Genomic DNA, 23,233 nt, shown 5'->3' with positions numbered 1-23,233 from the left:
ATTGTTTAAAAAGTAAATACAATCCTTGGCCAGCAGTGAGTCACGTCATTTTGCATACTGGTTTGAAATACAGAGAAACATCGATATCGCATCGTGTGAAACGTTTGTGCTGTAAGGCCCCTAGCACTTTGAATAGCTCCCTTCTTTATCATAGCCTCCATCTCTGCAATTCAGGTGCCTCCTCCACCGAATTTTCTATGGTCTCTTTAATTTATCTCCCCCTGACCCTGATAGTGCCCTTCCCCTACTTATTCCTATATTCTTTTAAAATTCCTCCCTCAGTCTGACTATTCCTTCCCTTGTTAGGGGCGTAGCGACCATATACGCACTGAACCACCCTAGCGGGGACTCTACCAGTAGCTCCCTCTAATTTAACCACCCCTTGTGCACTCCTCATGTAGCTCCCTACAACTGAACCGTCCCCAGCGCACACTCTAAATGTACCTCCCTTTAACTGAACGACCCCTAGTGCGCACTTTGCATGTGGCTCCCTCTAACTGAACCATCCCTAGCGCGCAGTCTGCATGTAGTTCCCTCTAACTGAACCATCCCTAGCGCACACGCTGAACGTACCTTCCAATAACTGAACGACCCCTAGTGCGCAGTCTGCATGTAGCTCCCTCTAACTGAGCCGTCCCTAGAGCACACTCTAAATGTACCTCCTTATAACTGAGAGACCCCTAGCGCGCACTCTGCGTGTAGCTCCCTCTAACTGAACCATCCCCAGCGCACACTATAAATGTACCTCCCTATAACTGAGAGACCCTTAGCGCGCACACTGTGTAGTTCCATCTAACTGAACCATCCCCAACGCACACTCTAAATGTACCTCCCTATAACTGAGTGACCCCTAGCGCACATTCTGCGTGTAGTTCCCTCTAACTGAACCATCCCCAGCGGCCAGCGCACTCTCTAAATGTACCTCCCTATAACTGAATGACATCTAGCGCGCACTCTAAATGTACCTCCCTTTAACTGAATTGGGAGCTTAGGCAAACCACGACGACAACGGCAACGAGAACGTCGCCAAACAAAAGGTTTAATGAGCAAAACAAAAGCTGTGCACGTGCGCTACAAGATTTCGTACATTTCTTTGCCGTCCTCTCCTCTGCAGAGCAAGAACGTGAAATGGCCAAGTTCTACTTCGTCTGAGGAACGCAAACGACGACGGCTTATTTTTCGTGTTTCCATTTAGAATTGAACGCTGTCATTGCGCATATGGCTGGAGCACGTTTTTAGAGCCATCGAGGTACTGAACAAATTTAGACAATTGCGAATTTCGCTGATAAAATACAAATTTATTTTTGACGAGGGATCGTGCCTGTAACTCCCTCTAACTGAACCATCCCTAGCGTGCAGTCTTCATGTAGCTCCCTCTTAACTGAATCACTCTTAGCGCACACTCCGCATGTAGTTCCCTATAACTGAAACATCCCTAGCGCGCTTGCTCGCAGAATTTTTTTTCCGTCCCCACCAGGAGCCGGTTTGCAGGCTTCTAGCGCGCACTTTAAATGTATAGGTGTCAAGAACTCGGACAAAAAGGGGTCTGAGGAATAGGATGAACAATCATAGGTGACATAACATCTTTATTTGAATTTCAAATTTCACGTTGTGAGAAAAACGAGTTTTTGTATTGTTCCTTTCAATCTCATGATAATTCGCGTTCCATGATAACCCAAGCGTAAACAGCTACTTAGGGACCCAGAGTAAGGAAGTCTTTCCTGGATATAAGCTTCACTTATTTCTCCTTAAAAATGCCGTTGTGCTGTTCTCACTGCTATCAGGTATCGTAATTTATCACAAAAATGCAGGTAGCTGTATAATGTTTTGTCTTGCAAAGGGTTTTACTGGTTGTTATTATTTCTATTATTTCTCTCTCCTCCAGGGGGAAGAATGTGTTTTGAATTATGTGACGTAGCTCGTGCGCACGAAAAGTCGGTTGTACTTTTGATCTTGTCGCACTGCGCTGTGAAAAATTCCAGACGGAAAGAATTCGCCGATTTGTGGTACTATGTACGATTCTCGTCGAAGAAACTTTTAAAGGAATCGCTGTTCATCCTCGTCTTTCAGAATTGAACATTCATTCGCGGGATTTCTCTTGTCAAAGTAAACGTTACTTGCGTTTGAAAAGAACAAATCACTTCACTTTACTTCATTGAAAAGACGGTGTAGTACTGGGAGTAATCGAAGGAGGCGACTTTAAAGACGACAGAAGAAGGACAGACAGTCAGAATATCCCGATTCAAGACTGAACAATCTTCAATCGTCATGAATTTTGAACAGCGCTTGTTTATTTCGTTGTTGGTATCAGCCTTCATTGTGTATTTCACCTTGCCAGTTTCAGCTGCTGAGGAAGTCGATTGTCAGAGCTTCAACAAATCTTGCAGCGACTGCACCGGACATTCCGCGTGTTATTGGTGTTCTTCTACTAAAAAATGTACCAATTATCCTGGCTGGACGAAAATTGTCCCTCGAGATTGCCCTAGCAGAAAATGGTATTATGGTCAATGTCGAATAGCCGGGAACGTTCTCATCATTTTGGTGCCTTCCGTGGTTGGCGTCTTCTTGGTGTTTCTTGGGTGTTGTATATACTGCTGCTGTTGTCGTCAGTGTAACAAGTGTAAGAAAAAGCGAATGGATAAAGAAGACAAGAAGTTGAAGCGTAAACGTGAAGAAATGCAGGCCATCCATGCTCAAAAACGAAACGAGAGAGAAGTCAAGAGGGATGAAATTCGCAAGAAGTATGGCTTGCGGCCCGGATCGGGCTATCAGCGAATTGAAGACGATAATCTCTAAATCTATTTTTCAGGACCTTTCTGATGATGTATTTAGTCATATTATTACCAATTTACTGTCAGAATGTCGTGTTTTCGAGAAAAAACTTCAATTCAAGAGTTTGCTGTCGTTGATGAGAAAAGAGAAATCCCTGTTTATCTTTCGTAATTCTTTTCAGGTGAATTTTTAAGGTTATATTGGCTTGCAGGGCACACGATAAGCGTATGTAAGCGTATGTTTTATCCACTCTCTTTAGCGTGTTCTTCTAGCTACTCCTTATTTCGACTAGTTAATCACAGCCATATACTTTTAAATTTTCATGAATCATTTATCCCTAATAACCTATTTCTGGGTGAATGATTTCAACTTTTCCGGTTCAATATTTTGCATACATTAGCTCTGTTGTTCTCTCCAAATGCTGTGTTTGTTGAAGTCCTTTACAACGCGATTTGAAGTTATGGCCATTTTGGGGCCAGAAATTAAATATGTTTTTTTTTTTTTGTAAGATTTTAATAGCTGCCAACCAAAACGTTTTTTTTTTTTCTAAACGTCATGAGAATGAACTACATTTACTATGTGTAGAGTGCATTCTAGGCAGATTTCACGTCTGTATGTTTTTCTCTGTTTGTAACCAGAACTAAATAATTGAAGCAATTCACTGTTAAAAAAAGCAGTTAAAAGTAGTTCAAATACAAAGATGGCTATAAATTATTCATTTGTGCCACAATGACCATTAAATGTAAATAGAAGGAAGAAATGTATAATGTTATCTGAGTGAGGAGTGATGTTCTTACATTGACTTAACTAGATGAAGATTTTGAACTGAAGTAATGTATTTTTTTCTTTAAAATGTATTAAAATTACTGATTCACAACTGGATATCAAATTATATTTTTTCCAAGAGGCATGATGACAACCCTGCAATCTAAATGGTTCATAGCATTGTCCAGATTTTCCTATCTCTGCCCATGGTCACAGTAACAAGTTTCCGATTTTTTTTTTTAATAAAAGTGATTTGAGAGAGAGAGGAAGAGGGAGAGAGAGAAATTTGCCGGCTCAAAGTTGGTCCACGAAGTGAGAAACTGGCCATAATTTTTCACTATACTGACTTCCCAGCCAGCAAATAACATATGTTTATTATTTGGCTACAGCTCCATTAGCAGGTAAGACAAACTGAATCCGGGGCTGTGATTGGCTTCCTGAGCAACTGGGCAAGATGGGGCTACATTTATATCTTGCCTGCCTGGGATTTTTCAGAATTATGAAGGATAGACTCAAAAACACCTGCAGGTCTCCTAAATATGAATTGTCAAGGAGCAGACTATAAAGAAATATGGCAGCCAGAAACCTACATTTTTAATTTTGGGGGGGACAAAAATTAAGTAATTTAAAAATTTTTCACTTTGAAAGGCAAAGGAAACACTTGATTGTGGTCTGTCAGTGAAGAGTAAACAATGACAGAACCAGTCAGATGTGCAGATCTGTAACTGAAAATGATGATTACCAACTAAAATGAATGCTGAAAACCTGCAGCCAGTTTTCTCCTAACCAATGATAGGAGTCAGTAGGGCAGCACTCCATGGGAGGAGCAAATAAGCCCCTTCCTAATATCACCTTTAGTAACTAATTAACTTGACAAATTATTATGTAGTTAAAGAAATCATCCATGAAAAGAACTGATTCTTTTAAGCTTAAAGCATTGAGCTGACACAATTTGAAACAAAATGTACATAATCAGGACCATCAAACTCCAGAAGGCATCTGATTTAATTGAAACTTACAACCACGGACACAGTACACATGCCATTTTCTATAATTTTTAAGAGACCGTTTTGAAGAGCATTTTTTGTAAAAAAAATAATAAACTGAGTGTTAAGAAATTTATGTCAATATTATTGCATTATTGTTAAATTATTACATTTTATTCATTTTCCTTCCATTTGTGTATGTTATATCACGTGACTTTGTTGAGCACTATGGCGGCAGGCACTAAAGGAAGTAGTTGAACTTACCGGGTTAAACGAACAAACTAAGCGGCACAGTGTGCTGTTGTTTTGAGCCATTTATCTGGATGGCTTGTGCGATAATATTGTGAAACAATATCTAGAGCAAGAGAGATGCATGGACGCCTTGTGGCTGCGAGTCGTGTAAAACTGTCAGACGGATTCAGCGCCGTTCGCGCTGTCAACGTTATTTCTGTGACTTTCATAAATGTTTGTACGCTTCTGTGGGTTTTTGTGGTCATCCTTGAGGCATCTTCCTTAGGTGAGATATTTTGCAGTTGTTTTGCTATTGAGAAATATTAAGTTAGTTATTTTCAGGTTTAAGTTGTCCTGTTTTGAGGGAACACGAAACAGCTGAAGCAGCTGAGAGTGTTAGCTCAATGTTATGGATGCTGTGTACAAATTGCAAACGTTTCTGCTTTAACGCGTATAGTGTTTCCAGGTAGTTTACAGAAGTGCGTATGTGAATATTACACTCGTGTTTAAAACTTTGGTGCTTCTTTAATTCTGAGAAAATGCCTCTCGTTAAAATTGATTCTAACCGGATGTAAACTAAATTATTTCGTTGCAACGTGCCGTTGAGATGGTAGAAGGTAAGTAATCGTAGATAGGGGAAGCTTATCACTCTAAAAAGCCTATTATGTTGTAAACGAATAGGAGATAGAAAAGCAGCCAGCTTTCTCTTGTAAAACAACAACAACAACAAAAACATTGTAAGCTTACTATTGCAGCTTCTTGTTCAAATGTGAATCTTTTTAGGTAGCTGAAAAATTATCTTATTGTCAGGAAACAACTTATATTAAGCTTATCTTGTGGTTGAATAGAACAGTGATCAAACTGCGGTGTTTGATCGTATTATTTACCTCACATGCAGTGAACTGATATTAATTACTATATTTGTTGTGGAAAAACATTCTTCTTAATTCTACATCTAACCCTTACCTTATTGCTAATTTTCCTAATCAACATATTTCATTGACCTGGCTGGAATGAGTTTATTTCATGCCTAAGTATAGCACTAGTAGTGCAATGTTAAGCTGCTTATAGATGTTTTGGGTGATAATATATTCCATAATTTTTGTTTTATAAAGTAATTTTAATTACAAAGATGTGCAGGTGCTTTTCAGACCATCTCTTAAAAGGTAGAGCTTTTGATCACTTACAAAACTAAGAGCCAGCTGATTTGTATTGCTTGTTAAAGATGTATACTGACCTACAGAAAGTTCATTTTTTAACTTGGAAAATCCAAGTTGTAGGCATGCATGGGAGATTCATTCAATCCTTCGCTCTTTTGCTCCTTCCTTTGCTCTTTCACTTCCTGTTAGACTTTTCATAATTGAATCCGCTGACTCTATTAACCATAGTAAATGCTTTGGTCTTTAGTCAGCTTTTTTATTGTTCGAAGGCATGGGCCAACACATTTAAGCACAACATGAGTAAATTACAAAGTATTCAGAACTTTGCAACTCGAATTGTGACCAGAGCGCGCAAATATGATCATGTCACACCAGTCCCGAAAGAGCTTAAATGGCTACCAGTAGCAACTCAGTCATACCTTAGAAATGCTGTCATGGCCTTTAAATGTGTACCATCCTGTGTATCAGAGTACCAGTACCTTTCCTCTCAATTCATAAAGCGAAGAGAAATGAGCAGGTGTACCACAAGAAGTTCACAGATGCTGAATATTCCGCTTTTCAAGACTGCTGGTGGTCGAAGGACAGTTGGCATTTGGAACTCAATGGATAGTTATCTTAGAACTTTTGAATCAGTATCTGCTTTTAAATTTAACATGAAACATAAACTGTTGTGTTATCCTTTCTCGCATAGCTCTCTGATATACACTTTGCCACATTCGCAAGGAATGTTATAAATGACACTGTCTTGTTTTGTTGGTTCAAGGGTGTCTTTAGGTTGCACTAAGTAGGACCTTAGAGTTGTGTCAGATTTAAAGACAGTGCATATGCCTTGTTATTGTAGGCAGCGGCAAAGAACCTCTGAGTACACCTTTGATATAGGGTAAAATGGCAATTGATTTAAATTCCTGTGTGGTTTCTTGGTTAGCTGTTGCTCTTGTTGTTTTCATGAGCCTCTGTACAAATGAGGACGGGTATCCATTAGAAACAAATACTGATGACAAGTGTTTCTTTTCTTCTGCAATAGCTGAAGGCTTCATTATGAAGTGTTTAGCATGATTATAAAGGCATTTCACAATACCATGTTTCACTGACTGAGGATGGTGTGAGTTGTAGGCTAGGTATTGGTGAGTGTCTGTTGGTTTCCTGTATACAGTGGTAGTGAGAAGACTGTCTGTGTCTCTTGTAACTGATGTGTCAAGAAAGGGAGTGATGTTATCTCTCTTCATTTCCATGGTGAAATGAATAGTTGATTGTTGACAAAGGTTGTGCTAGTGTAGTTTTAAACACTGACACCTACCATGAGGAAATGAAAACACTTATTGAAACAGGTCCATACCAACTTCTTAATAAAGACCCGACAGACTGACTCGGCTGGAAACTTACTGATAAGCTATTTAACTTAAAACGAAGTGGACATCTGTCAGAAACCATCTACAGCAAGATCAAACCAAGGCACAAACAGCCACCTAGGATTTATGGTCAACCTAAGATTCACAAGCCAAACATACCATCACCGGTAACAGCTATTTGCTTACGAGTTGTCAGCTCACTCAGCTGATATCCTGTGTCCTTTGACAGGCAAATCGGAATACACAGTCACTAACTCTTCTTACTTTGTGAACACGATCAACCACGGAAGAATACTAGAAAATGAGGTCATATCTTTTGACGTAGAATTTTGATTCTGAGAATCAGGCTAACAGCTACCTTGATTATAGTTTGTCCCATCCTCCTCCCTGCAAGAACACCATGCCATACAGTCAATTTCTCCATCTTCGAAGGATTTGTTTTAAAGATAATGACTTTGTGACCAAATCCAAAGAGATGGCATCATTCTTTGAGAGGAGATGATATCCTTGCAGTGTCATTACCACCAGCCGAAAATGAGCCCAGTGGATTAGCTGTGAAAGAGCACTCAGGAACTCTGAATGACATAACAGGACTGAACACTCTGAGAAAGGGCCCCAAGTCCTTACTTACCACCTAAAGAACCAGGAAGTCAAGAAAATTCTTCTGAAGAAATGTTGGAGAAACTGGATGAAGGCTTGCGGACCATTTCGGTGAGCTCCTTCGTTCACTGGAGGGGTACAACGCAACCACACTTGTCTTTGAAAGTTTGGACAATCCTATGCTTATGAATGTGTTTCTTGGCTTCATCTTGAATGAAAAATTAGTCTTTGTTCAAATTCCTTTCTTTTTCTTTTATTACAAAGCATTTGCTTTAGCCTGAATAATTAATTTGAACATGAAGGCTGATGCACAGTGGCATGTCATGAAAAGTGTTATGGAAGTTTTGAACATACATACATACATACATAAACTTTACTTAAGCTCGAATTTCAGAGTAGCTTGACAAGCTAATATTTCCGAGAACAAAATATTTGATAACGAAAAATTAAAATAGAAATTGCTATTTACATATTTACAATTGACTTATATTAACTAATTATAAAATTGTCATTTACATGTTTCATGAATTGGCTTTACTGATGTGCTTTTTAAAGTCTGAGAAGTTACATAACCTTATAAAATTGGGTAGAGAATTCCATTCTTTTGTTACCAGATAAGTAAAGGAATGGGGACCAAAAGTTGTAGTTTTAGGTTTGGGCATTTCCAGTATATAGTTTCCACACATGTTTTATGAAGTAGAATGGAACAAGAACATGTTTCTCATATAGGCCGGATAGCTAGTGAAAAATAGACTTTTGTACAAAATAGTAAGGAATTTACAGATGCGTTGTTCATGAAGTTGGAGACAGTTTACCCTGTCTAGCAGCACATTATAAGGCGATTCAAAATCGCTGAGAATGAATCTCAGAATCCTATTGTTAAGAGCTTCTATTTTGTTCCTGTTGTTTGCACTGCAAAAGTGCCAAACTGTTGAGGAATAATCAAAATGAGGGAGTATGTAGGCCTTATACAGTTTCACTAAAATGTCTTTGGAAATAAGGTTTCTGAACCTAAGCATTACATTAAACTGGTTGTTGACTTTTTTGCAAATAAGAGATATGTAATTGTGAAAATTTAAATTGTTATCAATGGTCATTCCTAAGATGTCAATTGAGTCCTTTGTAGGAAACGAGAAGGTGTGTTCCCATTTTCCCAGGATCAAAGCCTGATGTTTGCTTTCATTGGCCAACATTCCATTTTGCCGGTACCACTGGTTTGCTGTCTCGACTGCGTTACGCATGCGCCCATCTAGCACAACAGGATCACTGACGGATGAATTTATTTGGTGATTGTCTGTATAAGCATTTAACTTAACATCCCCGCAAAACAGGAAGATGTCATTTATGAAAATATTGAAAAACATGGGACCGAGGATGCTTCCCTGAGGCACGCCTCGTCTTGCATGTAGCCACTCTGAAAAAGTATCCCCTATTTTGACCCTCTGATTCCTTGAGGAAAGGTAGTCCTTAATCAGGGCACAACTTGCCTGGTCCAATCCGTAGGCTTTGAGCTTTGCAAGAAGAAGAGAGTGTTGGATTACATCAAACGCCTTTGACAAGTCCATAGATACAACTGCCACAGTGTCCCCTTGATCTCTCATCCTTCTCCATTCCTCCGTCATGCGTAGTAGGGAAGTTTCACAGCTGTGAAATTTCCTATAAGAGCTGATATAGTCCGATAGAATCGAGCTATAGAAATCACCAAGTTGCGCTGCCAGGAGTCTTTCAAATATATTATTTAGCGCAGGAAGTACAGTAACCGGCCTTTAATTTGCTTTATTTAGTTCAGCGTCCTTTTTGAATAGTGGTGTAATCTGTCCCATCTTCCAAGATGCTGGATACCTACTCTGATCAATAGAGCAGTTGAATAGCACTGTCAGCGGCTTGGCGATCGCAGAAGCAGAATCCTTAATCAGCCTGGGCAGTAACATGTCGTACCCACATGCTTTGCATGTATCCATGTGTTTAAGCATTTCTTCTACCAACACCATGTTTGTGTGATGAAAGCTAAACTGTTCTGGTGCATGTCTTTGCACATTATGAATTGCCAAAATGCTCGGATGATTCACGAAGTTTTCTCCAAAATCACTTTCCTTTACATCATCAGCATTTTCTGCCACCTCAACGTTCGAAGTGATTGATCATTAACTCCACAATCTGCTTCTTATTTGTGATGGGAACTTCATTTTCCTTAAGAACTATGTCATTTGCTTGTTTAGTTTTACTGTTTAAGAAGGGGCGATATGTATCCCAGAATTCACGGAGATTCTCACGTTCACTTTCCGATTTCTTTTTGAAGTGCTCTTTTATCGCTTTCCATCTGAGAGACGTGCATTTGTTTCTTTGCCGTTTATACAGCTCGTAATTACAATCTGTGCGATCCCGCATGAATAATTTCCACAACTTGTTGCAATGCCTAATTGCCTTGCGCCAATCTTCTGTCATGTACGGCACCTGGTTTCCTCTGATGTGTGTTTGTTTTACGGGTGTGTGTTCATCAAGAATGTCCGAGTACAATTGTTCAAACGCATAAAGCTTGTCATCAACATCGTCAAACACTTCTATCATGTCAAGAAATGGGACTTTATGCAAATCGTTCAGCATTTTTTCTTGGCTGTAAGACTTGAGACTCCAAAAACAAATCATACTTATCTTTTTCAGTGCGTTTCTTGGCATACTGTAAGTGAAGTTTCTTTTGCTTTTTTTTTCATTCGGCCACCTTAAGTTGATACTGTCATTTAGACTTAAAAAGCAAACAGCATAAGCCGCGTATTCTGTTTTACGGTGACTATGGCAAATTCCTCTTTTGTTTGTTCACCTTCTAGTTGTTCTTAATGAAATATTTTTTGGAGATTTAGTTGACAGTCACAGTTCCTCTGAAAAGAAAATTAAGTGGCTGCTAACTTACTGCAATTAAATAGTGGCTGGTCAAAATAATTTGCATGTCTTGTTTGAAGGGCAAAGAGCTGTATTAGTCAATGTACAGGGCATGCGAATGAGGCCGGAAATGTTCCCATGGTTGAGAGAGGGTGAGATAGTGTCTGCACCTTTTGCCACATTTATTTCTGCACGACATACAAATGTCATGGGCTACAAAGCTACATGCACATACAACTTAAGTACAGTCATGCTTGACTTAACTAAACATGGGTTACATTGATTTTGCAGAAATTGCAGTAACTGAGGGTGGTAATATTACACTGAACTGCACTTTGAATGGTTCTAACATAAGTTGGACAAGCAGAGAAGAGTTTCTTCACATTGGTCAGATTTTCTCAAAACAAGGCATCACCCGCAATGAGAGTGGAACTTACAAGTGTCAAGACTCTAATAATTCATCTGAACAGCATAATGTCACTGTTCAATGTATGTATTGCATTTGTATGCCTTTAAGAATAATCAACTTCTAGTTTGTCCAAGTTGTGCCTTTTAATTTATGTATCATCATGATAGCAATTTCTGCTGGTTGCTGGGGCTTGCATAGAACCCTGTTTTCTAATATGGACAACAGACACTAGATCTCAGGCCCAGAAAGCATAAGAATGATTTATTTATGGAAACTTAACCTCTTCACTTGGTGCTTCACAAACCAGTAATTATTTTGTTGTCAATACAATTTTGTTTGTTTTCAGATCAAACTTCCAATATGCATATGTTATCACCATTAATCACCCAGGTCTCTAGATTTCTAGTTTTTTGATCACTTGATAAATTTTGTTACTTTTTTGTGGATGACATGCAATGTCATCTGTTAAATGTCTATTTAACAATTTGGATATGGATGTACCTTAAAGTTGTACTTGGGTTTGTTTTTTACCATCAGTGGAGTCTCTGCAATAAGGTCATGGATATTTTGTATCTCTTGCCACATCATCATTTTCATCATCATTTTATTTCTTAATAAAATCTACATTTTACAGTTGGACTTACCTCTATAATGTGGACAATTCTCTGAAATGGACATGTTGCTCTGCCCCTTCAAAGACAGTACTAGAAAGTTTGACTGTAGATGTTTCTTGTAAACATTGAAAGCACTGTAGATGTACTGTAGTTGTTTTTATTAGTAGATTGAAGTCCTGCGCACATCAGATGACAGTTACACAGGTCAATTTGTTCCCTGGTGTCTTATTGCCCATTAAAATTTGCCCAATGCCTGGGTAAATTAATGAAAAAATGGTGGGTCTAAAGCTTGTCCAAGTTTTTTGAATGGTTCTTGCACATGTAGGAGAATAGTTCACAAAATGTTGAAACTTGCCGATCAGTATGCTGCAACGCTTCGCGCATCACACATGTAATTATTGTTCATTATGACTTAAACTTAACATTTATCTGTTTGAAAAATAGATGGTGCTGAGGGGAAAATTTTAACCAATGTCACAGAATTCTGTTCTGGTGAGCTCATAAACATCTCTTGTGAAGTTGATGCTGTACCAGCAGTTTCTGAAGTGGTTTGGATTTTCAACGGCAAATCTATTCAGAAAAGTGAGGTGTCAGGTTATTTGTTTATTATTTATTTATTTATATTTATTTAGCATAGCTAACGCTATTCCTGCAGTGTTGCTATTACTGTTCTTTTGCTTTATTTATCATTATTACAACAAAGTGTTTCATTAAGGAGGATACTTGTGAAATTCTTATGTATAATCTACCAGATGCAGGAGGTGTAATAGAAAACTGGTTGTGAGGAAAGTCACATTTCTTCAAACTAGTCAAGGCTGTGAAATAATGAATTGACTTATGGTTAGCTGTTAGTTACACATATACAGAGTTTGTTACACATGTGTTGTTTCTGTTAGTGATGTATGAGCACTTCTTTTGAGCAAGATGAGCTAACTTATTTTCAGCTTTTACCTTGAGGTGCACAGCCTTTAGATTTACTTGTTTGTATTTCATTTTCAAGGCAACAGTCCAAACTTGACATACAAACGAGCCAACTGTTCACTTGAAGGCGAATACATTTGCTTTCCTAAGAATAATATATCCAATGCACGGAATGGAACTACAGTTGTCCAGGTTAAAGGTGAGGTAATCTGAATAAAAATCAAACTTGTGAGACAATCTGAGGAGTGAAATGTATAGCTTAAACTTCTTAGGCGAATAACCATTTTGTATGGAATTCACTCACCACTGTTTCTGTAACACTGTACTTACTTGTAGACTTTATATAAGAATGCTGTTACTGTTACATGAGGAGAAAGTTTATTTGCGGTGTAAAATAATCATGTCATAGTGTTTTCCTGCAGTATAAAACCTTTATTGCTGTTGGTTTTTAATAATGTTGTATTACTTAAAACATTTAAAAAAACAAAAAAACCTGTGCTGTTTAAATAACAGATTGCCGGTCAACCAAGTCAACACCCAGCTCCATGCCTACTACTACCGCCAAATCAAAAGTTGTGCCCATTGTTCTTGGTGCTTTTTGTGGTATTCTAGTTGTTTTTGTTGCAGTTGGAGGCTATCGTCTTTTGAGGTAAAGTCCATAAATTACAATTACGGGTACTATGATAATAAAATTATGTTTCTGATAACACATAACTGCAAAAATGTTATAATGTAAAATAATGTTGACAGGAAATTCAAGTTTACAGTGGACACAGAAAAAAGAAAACAGTCAGAGAACTTCAAAATTGTTTCAGCCTTGGTACAAGTCTTGTATGGTCAGCCTGATAATATATTACTATAGCTCAGCCAGTAAAATAAATATTGCTTTGTAAAATCTGTTGAAAATATTTAAGTCATGCACCTGTTTTCCCCCTTTCAAATTTGCAACCAAGGAGTGAAAGGTCTGATAAAACAGCTAAAGTAATAAATGAAGTGTTCATATATGGTGATCAGCAATGCAAATTTTCAAGTGAACCTTAGGGCTAAAATAGTTCAATATAAGTTTTAGCATGATCTTATATGACCTTGTATGTGTTTTTAGAGGAAGGAGGTACCAATGCTGCTGCTCTGTATATTGTAATGGATTTTTCAGTGTTCAGAATGAACCAAGTCCTCCCTCACCAACTGGACGGAAAACAAGCCTTACCAAGATTTCAAGTGAGAAGTTAATTTGGAAATATCATTACTGTAACTTATTATTACTCTACTTTTATACTTATGCCATATAGCTGCTGATGGTAGCATGCCATACAATTGATGGTGGTATGACATACAACTGCTGATGGTAGTATGCCATATAACTCCTGACAAAAGCATGAATAGTCGTCCTATAGTATGAATCAAAACCCACTTGTACAGTTTTGTACAGTGATGTAATCCATTCATCTCTTAATGTATGGATGTACATGCTGTGGTAAACTAGTCGTCTCAAATTAAATATAAATATGCATACAGTGTATTACTAAGTTGTGACCTGGTTGTTAAGGACATTTGTAGCCATTGTTACTGTGCATCCTTTCTGCGCACAAAATTCATGTCACAAGGTCACCCCACGTCATACATTAAGTGCATGCTAAGGAAGAAACATCGCAAGTATAGGGCTTGAGACCGAGTGCGCTAACTTTGCCTGCAATCTGCTTTTATGGTTGCCCAGTGACCCCCATTGTTCTTTCTGTAGATCAATTTCTTACCTGATTTTATCCATTATAACAACAACAAAAAAAAAAGCAGGAAAAACCTATGCTCGTGAAGTTACAAATATTTTGCTTTTTCTGCTCGTTTGCGAGCAAAGTTTTCTTCAAATGTGGATGGTGTAACACTCCAAAAGCACATGGTTTTTATTACTACACACTTCATGTGAGTCACACTAAATATATATCATCTAACCACGACTTCGTGTAAGTCGCACGGGATATAACATCTCCCCCTTTTTTGCAGTTGTCTACACAGTCCACATACAATAAAATAATAACACAGGATGGCAAAATCCAATTCAATGTTCCAGAGTCTTTGAATCAATCAGAACCAAAGTCTTGAGACTTAATGTGACTAATTAATGTTTAAAACTAGTGGGTTAGTAGGTTAGTATGCTCATAACAAAATATCAAAGTTTATCTAATTAATACTGCAGTTCAACTCAATTGCATATTCTAAATGCTTCTGGTGTCCGATCAAAATTAATGTAAACATGTCACGTGACGTAATCAGTCAAATAAGCAGGTCGACGTCGCTCTCATCTAGGCCTAGATGACTGTACTCTGGGAGTAGGAGAGCTGGAAGTAGAACCTTCTTCTGTCTGAACTGTAGGAAGCTCTTCCAACTGTTGGTTGGCATGCCCTAATGATCCGTTTGCAACAGTCTCTTCAGCAGAATCACTTTGTTCAGGGATGGCTTGGACTGGACTGCTGGACTGGACTGTGCTTGGATTGCCAGAATTCATAAGTAGTGTTTCTCTCCAATCCTTACTATCTTCTCCTTTGGCACCTTCCTCATGCATGGTAGCATTAGCCAATTTAAACTGGCTTGAATCTCGGGTTATCTCACGACCATCTGTAACTCGCCTTGCCATGATCGTCGAACCACTAATTCTGATAACTGTGTAGAAGATAGGCTCATAGGCGGTCGACCATTTATTCACCTTCTTTTGTCTAAGTAGGACATAGTCTCCCACACAGAAGTTGTGTTCTTTGGTATTCACGCCATCGCGTCTCATCTTCTCTTTATATACTCGGTCTTTCTCATCGATCAGCTCATCCTGCTCACTTCTTTCTCTTGGTACTGTGCGATCAAGTTTGGTCCTAATAGGCCTATTCAACATAGCTTGGTACGGAGTAACCCCAGTGGCAGGGTGAGGTGTGTCCCTATATGCCATCAACATATCACAGACAGCCATATTCCTGTCAAGTCCAGGTTTTCCCTGGAGATGGGCGATTTGTTCCGTCTTGTTTAACACTTGCATAAACCGTTCCACCTGGCTGTTGGCTCGGGGGTGTTCTGGTGTCACACGATGATGATCAAAACCCTCTTCTTTTGCAAAGGTTGCAAACTCTTTCGAATTAAATGGCGGACCATTGTCAGACTGCACTCGTTTGGGTACACCGTGGTGAGCAAACATTTTCTTCAACTTCTCTTTAGTCGGCTTCACTGCTGTTGAGGACACCACCTCTACTTCCGGGTATCGGGTTCTTTGATCAATTGCTACCAAGTTGTAATGACCGTCTGGGTAAGGTCCTCCGAAATCGATTGAAATCTCTTCCCAAGGTTCCTTCGGGATCACCGATGGTTTGATAGGTTCTTGTCTGCGATCTTTGGTAGTAACTTGACAGTCAAAACAATGACCTATCATTTGGTCAATCATCGCATTCATGCCGGGGAACCAGTACTTAGCCCTAAGCATCTGTTTCGTCTTGGTGGTTCCCAGATGTCCCAGCTTGTGGGCTGATCTGATGACTTTCTGCTGTAACACCATTGGTAAAACAATCCTTTCCATTCTGAATATCAGACCTTGTGCTTCGTAAATTTCATCCTTAATCGGGTAGAATGGTGCCAGGTCAGCATCCTTCTTGCTGGTCTCCCAATTACCTTTCCTGATAGTTTGGCTCAGTTTTTGCAAAGCTCTATCACGATGTGTTTCTTCTCTAACTCTGTCTAGCACCACCGCATGCTCCGTTTCAATGCTTGCCTTCAAAATCTTCTCAGTGTCATTGTTTCCAACAACTGGTAATGGGTGCCTTGACAAGAAATCTAGAGGGTCAGCCTCATCTTTACCAGGCCAATATATTTTTCCTAGGCTCATGTTATATCAAGGAATGACATCAGCTCCAAAAGTTTACTTAATATATTCTTAGTTGTGTTGAATTAAGTATGTTTACCTGGTCTACATTTCACTAATGTAGCTTTTTTTGTGGCTGGTGGTTTTAAGCTAACATTGCCTTAAAATAACAAAAACTTTTAAAGACACATGGTCTTCAACATGCCTTATCTTGAGAACAAGCACTGTGACCCCCCATTTTTTGGCTTTTTGGCAAAAGTTGATCTTTACCTTACTTCATGATAAGTTTTAAAAAAATCTGTCTGTGGGAACATTTTGGGTGAGAATGTCCTTAGAAGCAGAATAATAGCTCTGGTAACTTCAAGTTCAGTTTCTGACAGTGAATGAATAGTGTACAATTGTTTAAACTAATTGTGTGCATGAAGAATACAGATAATAGCAAGAAGTATTCTCTCTGACTTGCAGCATGTCTTAGAAATGAAATGCATATGGTCAAAAAATACATAATATAGCCTAAAAATAAAGCCTTAAAGTGGAGCGCCCATAAAATACTAATCATGTACAGCTCTACTTGACACAATAGCCTTTAAAGAAATTCATCAATAAGCATTTCACCAACCTGAACAAATTGAACAAATACAAATTTTATTAGCACTCCCCATGGGGGCTTTTCAGTACTAATGCTACTAAATAAGTTACATTAAAATTAAAATGAAATAAATCAATGTACTAAGGAATTATAAAAATGAAATGAAATAAGGTAGAATTATGTGACAATATTGTATCATGAAAATAAAAATTCACGCAAGAGTTTACTTTGTAATCTTCGTTTAAAAATATTCAGAGATTCGCTTAGCTTAAGATTTCTTTCTAAACTATTCCATAGTGACACTGTTTGATAGTAGAAAGTCCTTTGTCCTGTAGAGGTCTCAAAAAGAGGAATGTTTAAAAGTTGCGAATTTCAAGTCTCACAGCCACTTATCTCTGCTCGCTTTAAAAAGAGCGATGAAAGGTAAGTGGGAGCTTGTCCAGTCATGCATTTAAAAGCAAGCACAACATCATGATAATACAGTTGCGATTTAACTGGCAACCAGCGTAACTCTTTTAGGACTGAGGTCACATGATTGAACTTTCTGGTATTGCTAATTATTCGGGCAGTGAAGTTCTACACTACTTGAAGTTTGAGGAGGTAGTAGTTGCTGCATTTGACCAGACCAATGAACAATAAAACAATTTGCTGAAAACTAAGGCATTGAATATAATGATTAGAGTGCATTTATCAAACACATGCTTAAGTTCATTCCCCAGTATTGCATTGCACATTCCTACTGCGCATAATCTTACCCGTGATTAGCACGCGCATTAAAAAATGGTGGCTTTTTCTTTACGGCTGGACCTCGCCATAGAGGTAAATCGTGATTTTCTCGCAAACGAGTATGGTGACTTATCATTTTTTTCTGTTGTTTTGAATTGAGTAATAAATTTCTCTGTGTAAAATAAATATGGACCAATTCTCAGTGTTTAACTATAAAAAATTGCGATAAAATATTTCTAAGCATATTGAGAAAGTTAAAAATTTTGTTAAAAAACAACGACGTTTCGACATTGAGCTAACATCATTATCAAGTCAAGATGATAGTTGATAAAAAATTAAACAAAGAGTTCACACGGATGGAGTCAGTTTGCGTGTTCAAGCTTGGATTCCGTTCCTTTATGCGAAGCATCTCATAGACAAGGCAATCAAATTTCCCTTGGCACTTTTGGAGAATTTGAAACTGGCTTTTGTTGAGGAGGTTTATGTCCCCATGGGCTTCCAAAAGGTGTTTTCCAATCGCCAAGTTTTTATGTTCAGCAACATGTAGGTGGAGGTGTTGGGCTGTGTAGCCGACATAATCTGCATCACACAGGTCACATGAAAACAAATAAACCACGCATTGTTGATTTATGATCGGAGGCTTGATTTCTTTGGGCTTGAGATCTTGTTCCAGTTTCTTGCTAATAAATACTGGTTGTAGGGTAGTGCCAATCTTGTGGTTGAGATCGCAAATTTGCCTTCTAACTGTGTTAGCTGATGTTTGGTCCTTGAAGGGGAGACTAACTCACAAGACACGGCCATCTTCCACTTGTCTTTCACGTACACCGGATGAAAGGTTGAGGATAAATCTGGTAATGGTGGAATTAATGGTCATTATCGGATAATCGAGTAAAGATGGAGCGAAGTCTAGTGCATTTTTGATTGGAAGCTTCAGTTGTAGAAGATAGGGCATATGCACGATGAATCATTGTTTTGAGTAAGCAATGTTTGTAACGTTTATCCATGTGGCTTTGGAAATGCAACGGCAAGGCAGTGCTAGTTGGTTTTCTGTACACTTGTGTTTCAATCTTTGTTCCGTTCTTGATTATTTCATCAAATACGAAGGTTTTATTGAGTTCCTTCACTTATGCAAGAACTTTGGTGTAACACCAACCTTTACACAAGTTGATCGAAGAAAAGCATAAAAATGGAAGAAGTCTTCTGACGACTATCAAAAACAAGTCATGGATGAGGAATTAAGATCAAAGCTATCTCAACTGAACGATCTCAAGGAAGAAGTTTGCAATGCCTACAAAGACATCAGAGAGAAATGTTCCTTGGTTCGCTACGTCGCTGTTTTATGAACACTGACTACTCTTTGCAAGAACCAACACGATGAAATAATGAGAAGCCACGTTAAGATTTTGCGCTTGATCTCCAAGAAATTTGATGTGAATGAGCACATTAATAACATGTCTTCTTATCGCCTTTCCTTCTTCGAGAAGCTTGTTATCTGCAAATGACTGAAATTCTCCCTACAGCAACGAGTGTCGCTGATTGATGTTCTAGCCAGCTTTGAGAAAGCATACTGGAAAATTGAGCCTTTACTGGAACATCCCGACAAAAAAGAATTAGCAAGCTCGACATAACGCTCAATCGCGCTGAATTATATTCAACGTACAAGCCCTAATCCACCCAGGCACTGGTGAAAGCTCTTAATCGTCTAAAGAAATGGGATGACATCGTTATCGCAAAACCGGACAAAGGTTCTGGTGTTGTAGTAATAGACAAGGCTGAGTGCACACGCCTACTAAGTGCAGCTTCAATCAATGATACTTCCAAGTTTGTGCACATCGATGACAAGCAACCAAAATCTCGTGGCTGACCACCTAAGCACTTTCAACCGCTTCTTCATAAAGAGAAAGATGTCAACACAGTTTTACGTGAAACACTACCAAGGAACATCACTGATTCACTTTGCCCCAAGAGTTGCAGACTTGCTCACCTTTACGGTCTTCCCAAGACCCACAAAGCCAATCTTAGTATGAGGCCTATTTTATCTGCAACTGGAACCTACAATTACAACCTGGCTAAATGGTTGGAGGAAAAACTGAAACCACTCTCTATTAACAAGTACACCATTACCGATGCCATTCGTTTCTCTCAAGAAATCCGCAACGCACCCATTGGAGATGATGACATTTTGGTTTCATTCGATGTCGCATCCCTTTTCACAAAGGTACCTTTAAATGAGACTATCAACATCTTAGTCGACAAAGCATTTGCCAGTGATTGGTTCAACCAAACCTATGACCTTAACCTACAAAAGGATCAACTTGCCAGACTCCTCGAAATTGCCACTACTAACCAGCTTTTCCAATTTAATCACTGGCTGTATGAGCAAGTTGACGGCATGGCAATGGGTTTGTCCCTTAGCCCTCTAATGGCTAATGTTTTCATGTGTCACCTTGAAGACAAGCTTACCCATAATGGTTTGATGCCTACGCTATACAAGAGATATGTTGATGATACCTTGGCCAAAATGTCGAGCACTGATGCTGCAGTTGATTTTCTGACTACCCTTAATGGCCTTCACCTCAGCCTGTCGTTTACGATGGAGCTTCTGGTTGATAACAAGATCCCCTTTATCGGCATGGAAATAATCAAGAATGGAACAAAGATTGAAACACAAGTGTACAGAAAACCGACTAACACTGGCTTGCTGTTGCATTTCCAAAGCCACACGGATAAATGTTACAAACATTGCTTGCTCAAAACAATGATTCATCGTGCACATGCTCTATCTTCTACAACTGAAGCTTTCAATCAAGAATGCACTAGACTTCGCTCCATCTTTACTTGACTTGATTATCCGATAACGACCATTAATTCCACCATTAACAGATTTATCCTCAACCTTTCATCTGGTGTACATGAAAGACAAGTGGAAGATGGCCGTGTCTTGTGAGTTAGTCTCCCCTTCAAGGACCAAACATCAGCTAATGCGGTTAGAAGGCAAATGCGCGATCTCAACCACAAGATTGGCACTACCCTACAACCAGTATTTATTAGCAAGAAACTGGAACAAGATCTCAAGCCCAAAGAAATCAAGCCTCTGATCGTAAATCAACAATGCATGGTTGATTTATTTTCATGTGATCTGTGCGATGCATATTATGTCGGCTACACAGCCCGACACCTCCACCAACGTGTTGCTGAACAAAAACACTCGGCAATTGGAAAACACCTTTTGGAAGCCCACGGGGACATAAGCCTTCTCAACGAAAGCCAGTTTTGAATTCTCTGAAAGTGCCAAGGAAAATTGGATTGCCTCGTCTATGAGATGCTTTGCATAAAGGAATGGAATCCAAGCTTGAACACGCAAACTGACTCCATCCGTGCGAAACTCTTTGTTTAATTTTTTACATTTTAACACATCAATTGAACAATTGTTTTACTGACTATTTATACATTTTTTATCAACTATCATTTTGACTTAATAATGACGTTAGCTCAACGTCGAAACGTCGTCGTTTTTTAACAATTGTTAACTTTCTCAATATGCTTAGAAATATTTTATCACAATTTTTTATAGTTGGATGTTTAGAAAAATCGTTTCTTATTTGAATTCTCAGCGTAGAACAAAAAACAATTGTCAGAAAATTGAATTTAGCAAGCAAGCAATCGTGACTACAATTTGGGTATAAACAAGGTGCTGTCGCTCCTAAACAAACATGGGGACCCCTCATTTTTATTTCAAAATTTTAGTTCCTATAATATAAACAATCAATAGGCAAAGTTTCACAAAAATCTCAGTGTAGGTTCTATTTCTGTGAAATGACCTTAACACGACTAATTTGGGCTAGGCTAGACACGCAGAACAAAACAGTTTTCAGGATGTGATCAGAAAAGGTGAGGTTCAGCTCAAATGTAACACCGAGGTCTTTGACGACTTTTGCGGGTAAGAGTTCCTTCCCCATTAACAAAAGATGGATTTCAGGGAGTTTGGAGAGAAGCTGACAACTTCCATATATAATAAGCTTTGTCTTATCTGGATTCAGGAGGAGATGATTGTCAAAACACCAGTTATGAATTCTTATGAGATCATCATTGATGTCAAGGATAGTATTAGCCCAGTCTTGAATTGAAAAGGAAATGTGGAGTTTAGTGTCATCAACATAGCTTTCAGATTGACAGTGCTTAAAATCTGGTGGTAGATTGTTCACATATGTACTGAAAAGGAGAGTTCCCGGGATACTCCCTTGCAGGACACTGCTGTCTACGGGTAGTGGCTCCAACAATTCCATATTTATATGAACGACTTGATGTCTTTGAGATAAATAACTGTTAACACAAGTAATGCCCGAAGTTGAAATTCCAATGTCTTGTAGTTTCTGCAGTAAAATGTCATAGTTTATACTGTGGAAGGCCTTACTCGTATCAATGAAGAAAAGAATGAAGAAAAGAATTTCATTCAGTCATTTTCCCTGTTATTATAGAAGAAAAAAACGGCAAACTGATTATACATGAAACTGACCCATTATTCACGCCGTTTTTGTGTCTTTTTTGTGAAAATATATTGCCTGAAGGGTCGAAAATTTTTGGCGACTAAAATACTTGTGCTGGCGACTAAACCTGAAAACTAAGGGGCCAGCTGGCCCCAAGGTTTTTTCTTGAAATTCGAGCCCTGTAGTCCAGCGAGGAACTTCAATTTCTTGCCCAGAAATGATATTTACCCAATCAAGTCAATGACAGTGCTGCCGGGCAAAAATATTTTTAAAAATGAAAAGTATAACTGATAGCTACCTCTTTTCGTTCCTTGCGATGCGCCGTTCGCTTGCAATATGTGCCTTTACAAGGGCCTTCTGTTGAAAAATTGTCAGAAAGCATTTTTCTTCAATGACCTCCTTCTTGTGTTTCCAGCCACAAACTCAAATCGGTATTGAGTTTTGAAACAGTCGTCTGTGAAATGCTTGTTGCACACATACACATTTGCGAGTTTGTTTGGCATGAATCTCTCATCCAGATGTAGCTGTTCAAACCACTTCTTTGGCAATTTTTTGTTCTTTTTAGGCAAGTTAAGGGAAGTCGCTCCTCTTTCCCTAACCTTTTCCATTCTGGTTTTACAGCCCGGGCCGAATTTTTTAGCTCGCAACTGAATTTAGAACAGAAAAGAAGAGCTTTAGCCTTTGAGCTTTGCGCCAATTCTGATGGAATGATGTCACAGATATGCGGCCTGGCCTTCAAGATCCTTTCAAAATGGCGGCTCCCAGTGTCAAACTTTTCACTTCTTTTTCATTGGGATTGCATTCACTTCAGAAGCTAAAACAACGGTGAGTAACTCAACTCAATGTGAACTTTCTATTGGTGATGGAAAAAAATTCACGGTTTCTGGAGTGACCTACTTCTTTAAGGAAAATTCA

The 23,233-nt window shown here is 38.7% G+C and overlaps 2 protein-coding genes and 4 pseudogenes across 3 annotated transcripts in view; 3 read left to right on the top strand and 3 right to left on the bottom strand.

The window, feature by feature from the left end:
* The first annotated feature begins 1,742 nt into the window (after nucleotides 1-1,742).
* Nucleotides 1,743-3,661, top strand: LOC149101469 (pituitary tumor-transforming gene 1 protein-interacting protein-like). The gene is made up of 2 exons (XM_089275943.1): nucleotides 1,743-1,784; nucleotides 1,886-3,661. The coding sequence occupies exon 2, from the start codon at nucleotides 2,269-2,271 to the stop codon at nucleotides 2,794-2,796; it is 528 nt and encodes a 175-aa protein (XP_089132069.1). The 5' UTR covers nucleotides 1,743-1,784; nucleotides 1,886-2,268; the 3' UTR covers nucleotides 2,797-3,661.
* A 1,071-nt stretch (nucleotides 3,662-4,732) lies between these two features.
* The window catches only part of LOC110045114 (receptor-type tyrosine-protein phosphatase epsilon-like), a 44,866-nt gene continuing 26,365 nt past the window's right edge, over nucleotides 4,733-23,233 (top strand). For both annotated transcript variants that reach the window (XM_020750717.2, XM_089275817.1), the window contains exons 1-6: nucleotides 4,733-5,040; nucleotides 11,032-11,229; nucleotides 12,208-12,345; nucleotides 12,764-12,883; nucleotides 13,198-13,333; nucleotides 13,787-13,902. In XM_020750717.2, coding sequence (XP_020606376.2) covers nucleotides 4,893-5,040; nucleotides 11,032-11,229; nucleotides 12,208-12,345; nucleotides 12,764-12,883; nucleotides 13,198-13,333; nucleotides 13,787-13,902 — 856 coding nt within the window. In that variant the 5' untranslated portion in view covers nucleotides 4,733-4,892. The remainder of the gene's footprint in view (nucleotides 5,041-11,031; nucleotides 11,230-12,207; nucleotides 12,346-12,763; nucleotides 12,884-13,197; nucleotides 13,334-13,786; nucleotides 13,903-23,233) is intronic.
* Nucleotides 6,544-7,146, bottom strand: LOC149101468 (uncharacterized; annotated as a pseudogene).
* Nucleotides 14,562-15,703, bottom strand: LOC149101467 (uncharacterized; annotated as a pseudogene).
* On the bottom strand, nucleotides 17,103-19,664 carry LOC149101466 (uncharacterized; annotated as a pseudogene).
* Nucleotides 18,641-22,246, top strand: LOC149101465 (uncharacterized; annotated as a pseudogene).

This window comes from Orbicella faveolata, unplaced genomic scaffold, assembly GCF_042242905.1.
Source record: "Orbicella faveolata isolate gen_17 unplaced genomic scaffold, um_ofav_v1 contig_4, whole genome shotgun sequence".
NCBI lineage: Eukaryota > Metazoa > Cnidaria > Anthozoa > Scleractinia > Merulinidae > Orbicella > Orbicella faveolata.
Note: the sequence above shows the minus strand (reverse complement) of the source record. Positions and strands in the feature narration are given on the sequence as shown.

Coding starts and splice junctions, on each gene's coding strand:
- LOC149101469 (XM_089275943.1), top strand. CDS start 2,269: ATGAATTTTGAACAGCGCTTGTTTATTTCGTTGTTGGTATCAGCCTTC.